Consider the following 11,718-nt stretch of genomic DNA (forward strand, 5'->3'; position numbering starts at 1 on the left):
TCCCAGTGGGACGGAGTTGCCCTGGCCCCAGCCCTAGCCTTGAGCCCCAGCCCGCACGCACCGTTGCTGGGGTCGATGGAGACGCCGGCGCTTGGCGTGGCCAGGTGGAAGGTGAACTCCCCGTTGCTGCCGGAGTCACGATCCGTGGCGCTGACAGTGAGGATGGCGCTGCCCGCGGGCGTGTGCTCCAGCAAGGTCACCTGGAAGGCAGTGCAGAGGGGCCCGGCGTGGTGAGGGTCTGGGGCACACCTGGGACAGCCCCTCCCCTGCTAATGTCGGTCCAGCTCTGGAGGTGCGCAGGGGTCGGGTGGCAGACCCGGCACCCTCACACCCCAGTCTGGCCACAGCAGAGATGCCCCTGCCACCCTGGGGCAGGTTGGGGGTCGCGTGCCGTGACTGATCGGGGCCATCAGCCCAACCCCTCGTCTGACTCACTGCAGTGCCTGGCACAATCGTGTTACCCTCGCCCATGCAAGGACTGACGGGGCCACAGCCTGGCTGGGCAGCAGCTGGGGACATGGGTGAGACTGGACATGGTGCCGCCCAAGAGGCTCGGTGCTGGCAGAGCCCAGGGATGCACCATTGCCAGGATGCCCACAACATCCTGGAGAGGCTCCTGCGTGCGCGCAGACACGTGTGCAGTTTGTGCCCATGCTGGGCAGTGCTGGGCCAGCGCTGTGGGAGCTGAGTGCCCGGAGTGTGTGCACACACGCAAGCGTGTACATGTACATGAGTGTGGCTGGTGCAGCCAAGCCTGCAGCACTTCCGTGCTATTGACCTGAGATGCACATGCACATGTTTGAAGCCTGCAGTGCATAATGGGGCTTAGTGTATGCATGAAGCCTGCAGTACTCACTGGGGTCTGGCGTGTGCCTCCAGAGCATGTAATCCTAGGCTCTGTGCATGTGTGCCTGTACATGAGACCTGGAGAACTTGCTAGAGACCCTGATGTGAGTGTGTGTGTGCATGTGTGGAGCCTGCGGTACTTGCTAGAGACCCCAGCGTGCATGTCCATGTGCACATGCGTGCGCATACGTGCGGGGCCGGCAGGGCGGTACCTGGTAGAGGCCCTGGCTGAAGACAGGGGCGTTGTCATTGACGTCCTCCACGATGACGGTGAGGTTGGCCTCGGCTTCGTGGCGGGAGTCCGAGGCGCGGACGGTCAGGGCGTAACGGCTGCGCTGCTCGTGGTCCAGGGGCCCCGTCAGGGCGATGCGGCCGCTGTAGCGCAGGACCCCAAAGGTGCCAGCCGCGTCGCCGTCCAGCACCAGTGCGTAGGACAGGGCTGGACCCGAGTCCACGTCGTTCCCTGTCACCTGGGTGATCTCGGTGCCCAGCAGCGTGTCTGTGGGGAGAAGCTGTGAGTGCCTTACTGTCCTCCCTCCCTCCTCCCCACGCTCTGGGCCACAGCTCAGGGAGACGTGAACCGGGCTCAGGATGGGGCTCAGCCCTCTGGGAACTGAGCATGCACCACCGCCACGGGCATGTTCAGGGGCACCCTGGCCTGACTGCCCGAGCCGCCCGCTGTCCTGCCCCACTTACTTTCGGGCACCCGCACCTCCCAGGGCAGCGGGATGGTGGGGCTGTTGTCGTTGACATCCATCACCACCACGGTCAGCGTGGCCGAGCCCACGAGGGGCGGGTTCCCGCGGTCCACCGCCATCAACACCAGCCTGCAGGGAGAGGCAGGGCCATGGCACCAGCGCCGTGACGCTGGCACTGGGCTGCCGCACACCATGCCCAGGCCCGCGGCCCCCAGACCCTCAGCCCCGGGCTCGGGCAAGCACGGCCCTCACAGCTGGACGTGGGCACCCGCGCTCACCGTGTCTGGGACCAGATCTCACGGTCCAGGATGGCAGCGGTGGTGATGGCCCCGGTCTGGGCATCGATGTGGTACAGCCCGTTCATGGGCAGCGACTGGTTGATCGCATAGGTCACCTGCCCGTTGGCCCCCTGGTCCAGGTCATCAGCCAGGACCTGTGGAGCGGCATGGAGGGGCAGCAGGACACAGCTGACCGAGAGCCCCAGCCCCGGGGCGGATATGGTCCCAGGTTAGCCCTGCTCCCCTCCTGCTCAGGCTAACAAGCCCCTGCCCAGCACGCGCTTCCCGCAGCCAGCCTGGCTCTCGGACCCCGCTCCGCCTGTGCCAGCCTGGTCCTGGTGAGGGGTCCCGGGCTGCCAGGTCCCGCGCCACGCCGGGACGGCCCTACCTGGATGACGGGCGAGTCGTAGCCCTGCGCCTCCCAGATGAAGGCCACGTAGTTCTGCAGCTGGAAGCGCGGCAGGTTGTCGTTCACGTCCTGCAGGTTGAGGTTCACGGCGGTGAAGCCGAAGGCGGACGGCGTCTCGGCCTGCACCACCAGGCGCAGCCGCGGGCTGGCCTCAAAGTCCAGGCTTCTCGAGTCCCGCACGGAGATGGTCCCTGTGAGACGGGGCAGGGCATGAAACTGGAGGCGCTATGTGCCACGGCCCCGCGTGCTTCGGCCTTTTCGCCGGGCACCCCTCCACCCCCGCAGCGCCCGTGACCTGGCGACTGCTGCTGCGTTTCTCCCTGCGCCCGGGGCCGGCAGCATCGCATGGACACAGCGGGGCCCGGGACAGAATCGGGTGCTTCACCGGCGACACCGGGGCCTCCGCGGCACAGAGCGGTCCCCGCGACAGACCACGACCACGATGTGGTCACGAGGATGCAGGGCACCACTGGCATCATGAGCACGGCTCTCCCGCCTCCCAGCTGTCCCCTCCTGCCACCGGCTTGCTGACCGCCGCACGATCAAGCCAGGCGTGGACAGTGGACAAGCTTTTATTTTCTTCGGAAAAATTTTGGTGTCCCAGGTCAAATAAGCCAGATCAGGTCCGAATCCTTTTGATTAAGCAAAACTCAATCATTCAAAAACCGTATGTAGTGCTGCAACTGGCAAGTCTCCTCCGCCCCAGACTTTCCAACCTGGGGCTTCAGGTACTTCCAAACCCATCAGCAAGCATCCTACGTGCAGACCGAAGCCTGGAGGCTCGGGGTTTGGATGTCCCCGAGTTTCACTTGCCCTCAGCCCATGGCCGCAGAAGCAAGCTAAGGAGGAGTCCCCCCTTCCCATAAAGACGCCGTGCAGCTGAGATCCTCCCACTGGAAACTGGCCAGCGGGAAGCTAATTATGAGGCTCTCAAAGGGAGTCCTGTCTGCACTGGACCGGAGGGCGCCCTCCGCTACACACGGCCATTTAAATCCATTTCAGCTCAGGTACCAGACCAGCGCACGTCCACTTGACCTTAGCCCACAAGAGGCCGAGAAGCAATGGACACGGACAGCGGACGAGCTGCTGCAGACAGGACGAAACACAAGTTCCTCCGAGCTGTAGCACAGGCCAAACCAGGGGAGCTGCCTGAGCTGGCTCCAGCCCCTGGGGCGGGGGTGGAAGGACCCCTCCGTCCCCCCGGGGAGCCTGCAGCCCCCGCAGAGCCTGGTACCATGGACAATAGACCACAGCCGCTAGTCTCCTCCTCACTGCCCCTCAGTGACGGGCAAGCTGGCCCAAGGCCACCACCCCAAGAAGACGCCAGCGGGGTCAACCACGGCACCGCAGCAGCACTGGCCACTGCATGCAGCCCTTTCCCACCCCGTGCACTGTGCACCCTGCCAGCTCCAGGGACCTCCAGGCCTCAGGCCGCATCTCCAAGGCACCCAAGCCTGGGCAGTGGCTCCCGCATGCTTGCCCACGGCTGCCAGTGGAAGGGCAGCTCAGCTTATCAGCACCGAGGGCACTGGCGGAGGGGACCCCGAAGCCCGTGCCAATAGGAATTACCCGTCCAGGGAGACGGCAGGGTACCAGAGGGCTGGAAAAGGGCAAGGAGAAGGACCCAGGGAACTGCAAACTGCTCAGCCATGCCTCAGTACATAGGAAAGCAGAGCAGAGTCCCAAAGCAGAGTCTCAGAAAGCCCATCTGCAAGCATCTGGAGGAGCAAAGGCTGGTGGAAGCAGCCAGCATGGATTTGCTAAGGACAAACAGGCCAAACAAACTTGATCTCCTTCAACTAGCTCTGGCCAGGCAGAGGACGGGAACGCTGCGGCTCTCGCGTATCTGGACTTCAGCAAGGATTTTGTCCGAACCCCACGCAGCCTTCTCCGAAACAAACTGGAGAAACGTGGGCTAGACAACGCTGCTATGAGCTGGGCAGACAGCTGGCTCGCTCGCTGCGAGCCAAGGGCTGCTATAAATGGACCCACGTCAGCACGGCCGGAGGCTTCGAGCGGAGCCCCACGGCGGCCTGGTGCTGGTCAGTGGGTTTGTTAACGAGCTGGACACCAACATAAGAAGCTTCTGGAGCACGTTTGTGGATGACGTGAAACTGGGAAGGACACGAGTGCGATTCAGAAGGATCTCGATGGGTTGGAAAGCTGGGCTGGAGCTAATGGGTGGCAGTTCAGTGTGGACAAATGCGAAGTACTGCGGCGCAGGAGAAAGAGTCAATAACAGACACAGAGCGGGGGACCGCAGGCGGCACGGCAGCTCTTCGGGGCAGGACTCGGGAGCCCTGGTAGAGCAGAGACTCCGCGGGAGTCTGCAGCGCGGTGCAGCCGCACGAACGGCCGGCGCGGTTTGGGATGCACCAACAGAGGCATCAGCTGCAAGACACAGGAGGTGACGGCGCCTCTCTGCTCGGCCCTGGTCCGGCCTGTCTGGATCCTGGGTGCGGCTCCACATTTTACAAGACCAGGGAAAATTGGAGAGAGTCGAGAAGCAGGTAGCAAAGATGATCGGGGGCTTGGAAAACAAGTCCTGCGAGGACAGCCTGAAGGAGCCGGGCAGGTTCAGCTGGGGGGAAAAGCGCTGAAGAGGGGACACGACAGCAGCCTGCACATCCCTGAGGGGCTGCCAGCAAGAAAAGGGAAAACCCTTTTTTTCCCACTGATTCAGAGCTGGGCCCGCAGCAAGGGCCTGAGGTTGCAGCAAAGCAGGTGTAGGCTGGATCTCAGCAGACACACCTCCATCAGAGCAGGGAGGCCGTGGGCTGGGCGCCCAGGGACGGGGGGCTCTGCCTCGCCGCGGGTCCCAGCGCAGGCTGCGCAGGTGCTGGGCAGGGGGCGTCCGGCAGCAGCGATGCCCAGAGCGTGCGGGGAAGAGCGGTGGCAGGACGCCCCAGAGCAGCCCCCACCCTGGCACCGGGAGCTCCGGAGGACCCTGCGCCCAGGGCAGGGGCTGGACAGGCACCGACGCAGCTGCAGGAGGGGGAGGCAGAGCTGCGCCCGGCCCGGCCCGGCCCGGCCGTGGCAGGAGATGCGTCCTTGGCTTTGTCTACGGTAGGGTCCGGTTCTGGGTGTGAGGGTGGCTTGCAGGGCTCCGGAGCAGAAACACGGCCTGGGAGGGTCCAGGCCAGGCATTTCCAGGCAGGGATGTGCCTCCCCCGTCCCTCCTGCCCCGCGTGCCTGTGCCAGGCCAGACTCCAGCCTCTGCATCCCTGCCCGCCCCGGACACAGCTCTGCATGGGGGCCAGAGACGGCCAGATCCAGGTATCTGCGCACGGACGCATGCACCAGCAGGGGCCATGCACTGACCTGTCCCCCCACATGCATACGGTGACTGGCACATACCCCCAGCACACCCCTGCACCCTAGCCCCCATGCACCAGGACCATGCTCTGTGTCAGCCTCAGTCACCCCCAGGCACAGGCAGGTGGTGTCCACCCCCACGGGCTCACCTGTCTGCACACACCGGCCCAGCCCTGCACGGCTAGATGACCCATGGAGGGGGTGAGACCACAGTGCTGGGAGGGTCTGAGGGCCTCGGGGGCAAGCACTCAGCCCTGGGCGCGGGGGCAGGCTGGGTGCAGGGCTGGCAGGAGCGAGGGGCACGTGCAGCAGTGTAGCCGGGAGGCGACATGAGCCGAAGGCAGCACTAGCCTTGTACTACCGCCGCTCCCAGGCCTCCAGACCATGCCGGGGTGCAGGCGGTTCACATAGTTTCATAGATGTTAGGGGCTGGAAGGGACCTGGCACATCATCGGGTCCAGCCCCCCAGCCCTTGGGCAGGAAAGACGCTGGGGACAAATGACCCCAGCAAGACGGGCGTCCGGATGCTTTTTGAAGATTTCCAGGATGGGTGATTGTACCACCTCCGGGGGAGCCTGTTCCAGGCCCTCGGCACTCGGCTTGTCAAGAAGTTTGTCCTTATGTCTGAAGCGAACTTCAATCGGTTTGTGTCCATTCTTTCTAGTCCTCCCCTGGGGGGCCTTGGTGAATAGCTGCTCCCCCAGGCCCTGGTATGTGTACAGGCTGCTACCGAGACCCCTCTGAGTCTTCTCTTCTCCAGGCTGAACCGTCCCAAGTGTCTCAGCCTCTCCTTGTATGACCTGGTCTCTCACACGGGAGCAGGAAGCGTGGGGAGAGGATTTCCTGGGGAAGCCCTGGGCTCCGGGTGGGAACATTTCCTCACCAAGCTGCAGGGATGTTGCAGCCGTGTGACGGGACGGGGCCTCCTCGGAGCCACCCGAGGGGTGACGGGGTCCTGGGGGGACTCGACACATCCACACTCACCAGCTGCACACACCCACGGGGACAGGGCAGGGGCTGCGCACACACGTACATGTGTGCACATACACACAGGTGCCTGCGGCTGTGCACATGCATACATGCCTGCACCCCCGGGACTAGCTCAGGACCGGTGCCTGCAGGCACACACATGCATGCACACACGTATGCAGGGTGGCTGCCCTCCCCCCCCACACCGCCATACCTGAGTGGGGCTGGATGAGGAAGGTGCCCCTCTCGTTGCCGCTAACGATGCTGTAGGTGATGCGCCCTGAGGAGCCGCCCGCGTGCATGGCTTGGACGGTCACCACCGCGGTGCCTGGTGACAGGGGAGAGCGTCAATACCATGGGAGCAGGGCACGGGCACTCCGGGGCCCCACAGCTCCCGCGGCACTGCCCACCCCCGGGGCACCCTAGGCCACACCGCTGCCCCAGGGGAGGATATCTGGTGGGCTGCAGTGGGGCTGTGGGGGGGCACTGGGATCTCTCCTGCTCTGGGAGACCTGGGGGCTCAGAAGCAGGAGTCTGGGTTTCTGTCCTTGGCTCTGCCATGCCTGGCATCATTAACGACTGCGGCCCCCAGCCCCACTGTCCTCGACCCCCAATGCTCAGCTGCTCCCCTAGCTCTGCAGTGCTGTGTGCCATGCACCCCCTACCCAGGCCACCCTCGTCCTGCCTCCCCCAGCTCCTGCTCCCCTCAACCCAGACCCGTGTGCCCGCGTGGCGCACCAGCGGCCGCATTCTCGGGCAGGGCCACCTCGCTGGTGCTGCGGGGGAAGCGCACGCCGCGGTCGCCCTCGTCCTGCAGGCGGATGACCACCACGCCGGTGGAGGACAATGCTGGCTGGCCCTGGTCAGTGGCCAGAACAAAGAGGGTGCGCTGGCGGGGGCCCAGCGAGCTCAGGGGCTGCAGCAGCTGGATGGCGCCGGTGTAGGAGTTGATGGCAAAGCCGGGGGTGGGGGCGGCGAAGCGGTACAGCACAGATGCGTTGGCGCCCGCATCCCGGTCCTCAGCCCGCAGCGTGGCCACCACCTGCTTGGGCGGCGTGTGGTGTGGCAGAGTGATGGTGAGGGGGCTTTGCAGGAAGGCGGGCGCGTGGTCGTTCACGTCCTGTACGGTCACCGTCACACGCACGGCCGCACTCTTGGGCTCCCAGGGCGCCGAGTCCACGGCCGTGGCCAGGAAGCTGTAGCTGGGGCGGCGCTCGCGGTCCAGGGCCTGGGCGCTGGTGATGCGCCCGCTCTCTGGGTCTACCTGGAAGGTGCCCAGCGACTCATTGCCCAAGTAGTAGGAGACGCGCCCATTGGTGCCCTCGTCAGGGTCCTGCGCCGCTAGCTGCAGCACCAGCGCGCCCACGGGCAGGTCCTCAGGCACCTCCACGGCGTAGGTGGCCTCAGCGAACCGTGGTGCGTGGTCATTGAGGTCCAGCACCCGCACGTGCACTGTGGTGGTGGCACTGCGCCGCGGCATCCCGTGGTCACGCGCCACCACGGTCAGGACGTAGGCGGCTGTGTGCTCCCGGTCCAGGCTGCGCGCAGTGGACAGGATGCCCGAGGCTGGGTCCAGGCTGAAGTCCTGGGCAGGGTCCCCGTCTGCGGGATAAGGGAGGGGCTGGCAGGTGAGCACAGACACCGCTGCGGAGCAGGGCCCACCTAGCCGGGGCAGATGCCCGAGCTGGGCAGAGGCGGCTCCAGCTCGCAGGGGCAGGCAGGGGAGAGCGGCTGCCCGACGCAGGAGCCGGTGGGGGGCAGGGGTGGGGGCGCTGGCACCCCCGGCTCACCTTCCACGTAGTACTCCAGGCGCCCGTTCTCGCCGGTGTCGGGGTCCGTCGCCCGCAGGACGTGCAGCATCACACGGCTCTCGTTCTCGGGCACCTCCATGGAGCAGGACTGGCTCTCGAAGCGGGGCGCGTGGTCGTTCTCGTCCCCCACCAGGACGCGCACCGTTGCTTTGGCCACGTTGGGGGGCAGGCCGCTGTCCCGGGCGTACACTGCGGGGAGGCGGGAGCTGCAGACCAGGCCCCCCAGCTCCCATCGCCCCCGCCCTGGTGACCCCCTCCCCTCGTGTCTGGGGACCCTGCGTCGGCCCTGTACCCGTCAGCACGTGCAGCTCCTGCTCCTCCCGGTCCAGGGCCCGCGTGGTGGTGATGAGCCCAGTCTGCGGGTGGATGGAGAAGGGTCCCCCGGAGAGGCCCCCGTACCTCACCTCCCCATTGGCACCTGCAGAGAGACCCTGGGTGAGGGGTGGGGAGCTGCGAAGGGCCCGTGGGGACCCCCCCGGGGGCAAGGCCAGGGCTGCGGTCAGGGGCAGGGGTGGGGGAGGAAGGCAGGGGAGGGGAGCTGCTACGACACAACAAGGGGCAGTGACAGGGCCACTACTAGCAAAGGCAGTGACGCCCGCAATGGGCGCCGCAGGCACCACTGCCCACCCCCGGCACTCACCCAGGTCGCGGTCGGTGGCCTGGACCTGCAGCACGGAGGTGCCGGCCGGCAGGTTCTCGCGCACGCCGGCCTCGTAGTCAGGCTGGGCGAAGACGGGCGCTTCGTCGTTGACGTCCAGCACCAGCACGGACAGCAGCTGCGTGGCTGAGTGCCGCGGGAAGCCGTGGTCCGTGGCCACCACCGTCAGGTTGTGCTGCGCCACCTCCTCGCGGTCCAGCGCCCGCACGATGGACAGCGCACCTGGGGAGGAGGGGGGAGCCTCAGGGGGGGAGCTGAGCAGGGCAGCGGGGTCATGGGGTCAGGCTGAGCTGGGGGCAGGGGGTCACCAGGGATGGGCTGAGCCTGGGGCAAGATGGTCGAGTCAGCCGGGCCACAACTGCCCCCCGCCCCAGCACCTCCCGTGCTGGGCAGCCAGGCCCCCCCGACGCTGTGACCCCCTGACCCCGGCCCCCATTCATCCCTGGTTTGCCCATGTGCCCCCCCACCACCTCTGCTCCAGCACCGTGGCCATCTGCCCACTCTGCAGGCCCTCGTGACCCCCCCACCCTGCAAGCCCCTTACCGGTGCTGGGGTTGAGGTGGAAGCGGCCGTCGGCGTTGCCGGCCCGCAGCGCGTAGCTGACGCGGCCGTTCTCGCCCAGGTCGCCGTCCCGCGCCACCACGTGCAGGGCCACGAAGCCGGTGGGCTGGTCCTCCACCACGCGCACGGCGCTGGGCGACAGGAACGTGGGCGCGTTGTCGTTCTCGTCCGTCACAAAGACGCGGGCGGTGACGGCGGCTGAGCGGCGCTGGCTCGCGTTGCGCGCCTGGTCCGTGGCCTCCACCACCAGCAGGAAGGACGCGGCGGTCTCGCGGTCCAGCGCCCGCAGCAGGCTCAGGGTGCCCGAGTGTGCGTCCAGCTGGAAGGAGGCACCGGAGGGCTCCTGGCGCAGCAGGGTGTAGCGCACCTGGCTGTTGGGGCCGGCCCCGTCCCCGTCCAGCGCCTGGAAGGTGAAGACGGAGGCGCCGGCCGGCGTGTTCTCGGGCACCACGATGGTGACGGGGTCCTCGGGGAAGGTGGGCGCCTGGTCGTTGCGGTCCTGCACCAGAATCTGCACCAGCACCAGGCGGCTGGCGGGGTAGCCGCGCTGCGTGTCCTCCGCGCTCACCTGCAGCGTGTGCCGTGCCCGCGCCTCGTAGTCCAGCTCCCGGGCTGCGTAGATCTCGCCCGTCGAGCTGTCCACCACGAAGGTGCCGTCCCCACTGCCCCCCACCAGCGTGTAGGTCACCTGCCCTCGTGCAGGGGCATCCGTCGGTGCCACCGACCCAATCACTGATCCCGGCTTCACGCCCTCCATGGGCTGCAGCGTCAGCACCGTGGCGTCTGGCCGTGGCACCGCTCGGGAGGACGGCAGCACCTGCGGGGTGGGGAGGGGCAGTGAGGGGGAGCATCGGGGTGGGGAGCAGTGGGGCTGGATGCAGCGCGGGGGTGTTTGGCACCTGGATGGGGCAGGGGCTGCAATGCAGGTGTGCCAGGGGCCGGGGGCTGCGGCGCACCAGGTAACAAAGCCAGCCCGAGCTGAAGCAGGACCGTGGATGCAGGGTGTTACGGGGAGGACAGGCGGGCTGGGGGTCATTGGGATGCGGTGCTGAGGGTTGGCCCGGTGCAGATCCACCTTGGCAAGGACAGGGCGGCTGGGCTGGCATCTGCTGCGGGCCCTGCGTGGGGGAGCCCAGACTGCCGTGAAGGCAGGGGTGCAGCACCTTGGCACCGGTGTCCTGAGCCTGGCTGGGGCTCCAGGGCCCCACGGGAGCAGATGGGGCAGATGAGCTGCCGGGGCTGGAGAAGGAAGGGGGCAGACAGCTGCGGCCAAGGTGTGGGCACATCTGGGGGGGCAACCCCATGAGCATGGCACTTGCTGTGTCAGGACTGTCTCCTCCCAGCCGGCAATGGACCTGGCTCGGGCAGCGGTAGTCTGGTCATTGGTGCTGCACCCCCGCACAGGCTGGGACCTGAGGGGGACGCGGCCCGGGCAGCCGCAGGCCACCCTGGGCAGCACGACCAACAAGGGACGTGGAGGGGGACGGGCTGCGGCACACACGGGGTCCCCGAGGTGGCTGTGCCAGGCCTGCCCGCGGGCCCCTCAGCTCACGCAACATGCTCCCCGCGTGCAGGAAAGGCCACGTCCTTCCGTGCCAGCCGTGCACGGCCACCGTCCGTGGGGCTGGGAGGGGCCGCGCACCTGAATGCGGACGACGGCCGAGGTGCGGCGGGGCACCGCGCCCTGGTCGCTGGCTGCCACGGTGAAGAGGTACTCGGCCCGGTCAGCGTGGCGTAGCATCGTGGCCGTGCGCAGCTCCCCCGTGGCCACGTGCAGCGTGAAGCGCTCGGCCCAAGCCCCTGCAGAGAGAAGGGGACATGCTGCATGGGGCAGGGACTAGCACAGGTTGGGGCACAGGAACCGGGGCGTCGGACACGGTCGGGGAGGCTGGGTTGACAGGACACAGGGACCGGGGTGTCAGACACGGGGGAACATGGGGACATGGCCGGGGCAGGGTCACACCGCTCACCCCCCACCTGGTACCTGTCAGCGAGTAGGTGACGGTCCCGTTTTCGCCCTCATCGGGGTCCTTGGCCTGCAGCGAGGCGACCAGGTGCCCCGACGGCTTCTCCTCCAGCACCTGCCACGGAGCCGGGGGGAGCGGGGCACTGAAGCCTGCATCGCAGCTGGTGCCCGGACCCCAGCCCAGAGCCTGTCTCCAGCACAAGCCCC

The 11,718-nt window shown here is 67.1% G+C and overlaps 1 protein-coding gene across 1 annotated transcript in view; it reads right to left on the reverse strand.

Moving 5' to 3' along the window:
- The window catches only part of DCHS1 (dachsous cadherin-related 1), a 41,562-nt gene that overhangs the window by 8,074 nt on the left and 21,770 nt on the right, over nt 1-11,718 (reverse strand). Inside the window, exons 7-19 of the mRNA XM_019524636.1 lie at nt 11,530-11,626; nt 11,188-11,345; nt 9,528-10,362; nt 8,967-9,206; nt 8,619-8,744; nt 8,306-8,515; nt 7,254-8,117; nt 6,730-6,843; nt 2,211-2,422; nt 1,823-1,977; nt 1,543-1,673; nt 1,059-1,345; nt 62-200 (exon numbers count right to left, since the gene is read on the reverse strand). Of these exons, the coding sequence (XP_019380181.1) occupies nt 62-200; nt 1,059-1,345; nt 1,543-1,673; nt 1,823-1,977; nt 2,211-2,422; nt 6,730-6,843; nt 7,254-8,117; nt 8,306-8,515; nt 8,619-8,744; nt 8,967-9,206; nt 9,528-10,362; nt 11,188-11,345; nt 11,530-11,626 (3,568 nt within the window). The remainder of the gene's footprint in view (nt 1-61; nt 201-1,058; nt 1,346-1,542; nt 1,674-1,822; nt 1,978-2,210; nt 2,423-6,729; nt 6,844-7,253; nt 8,118-8,305; nt 8,516-8,618; nt 8,745-8,966; nt 9,207-9,527; nt 10,363-11,187; nt 11,346-11,529; nt 11,627-11,718) is intronic.

The sequence above is a fragment of the Gavialis gangeticus genome, unplaced genomic scaffold (assembly GCF_001723915.1).
Source record: "Gavialis gangeticus isolate Ggan-Ray unplaced genomic scaffold, GavGan_comp1, whole genome shotgun sequence".
Lineage (NCBI taxonomy): Eukaryota > Metazoa > Chordata > Crocodylia > Gavialidae > Gavialis > Gavialis gangeticus.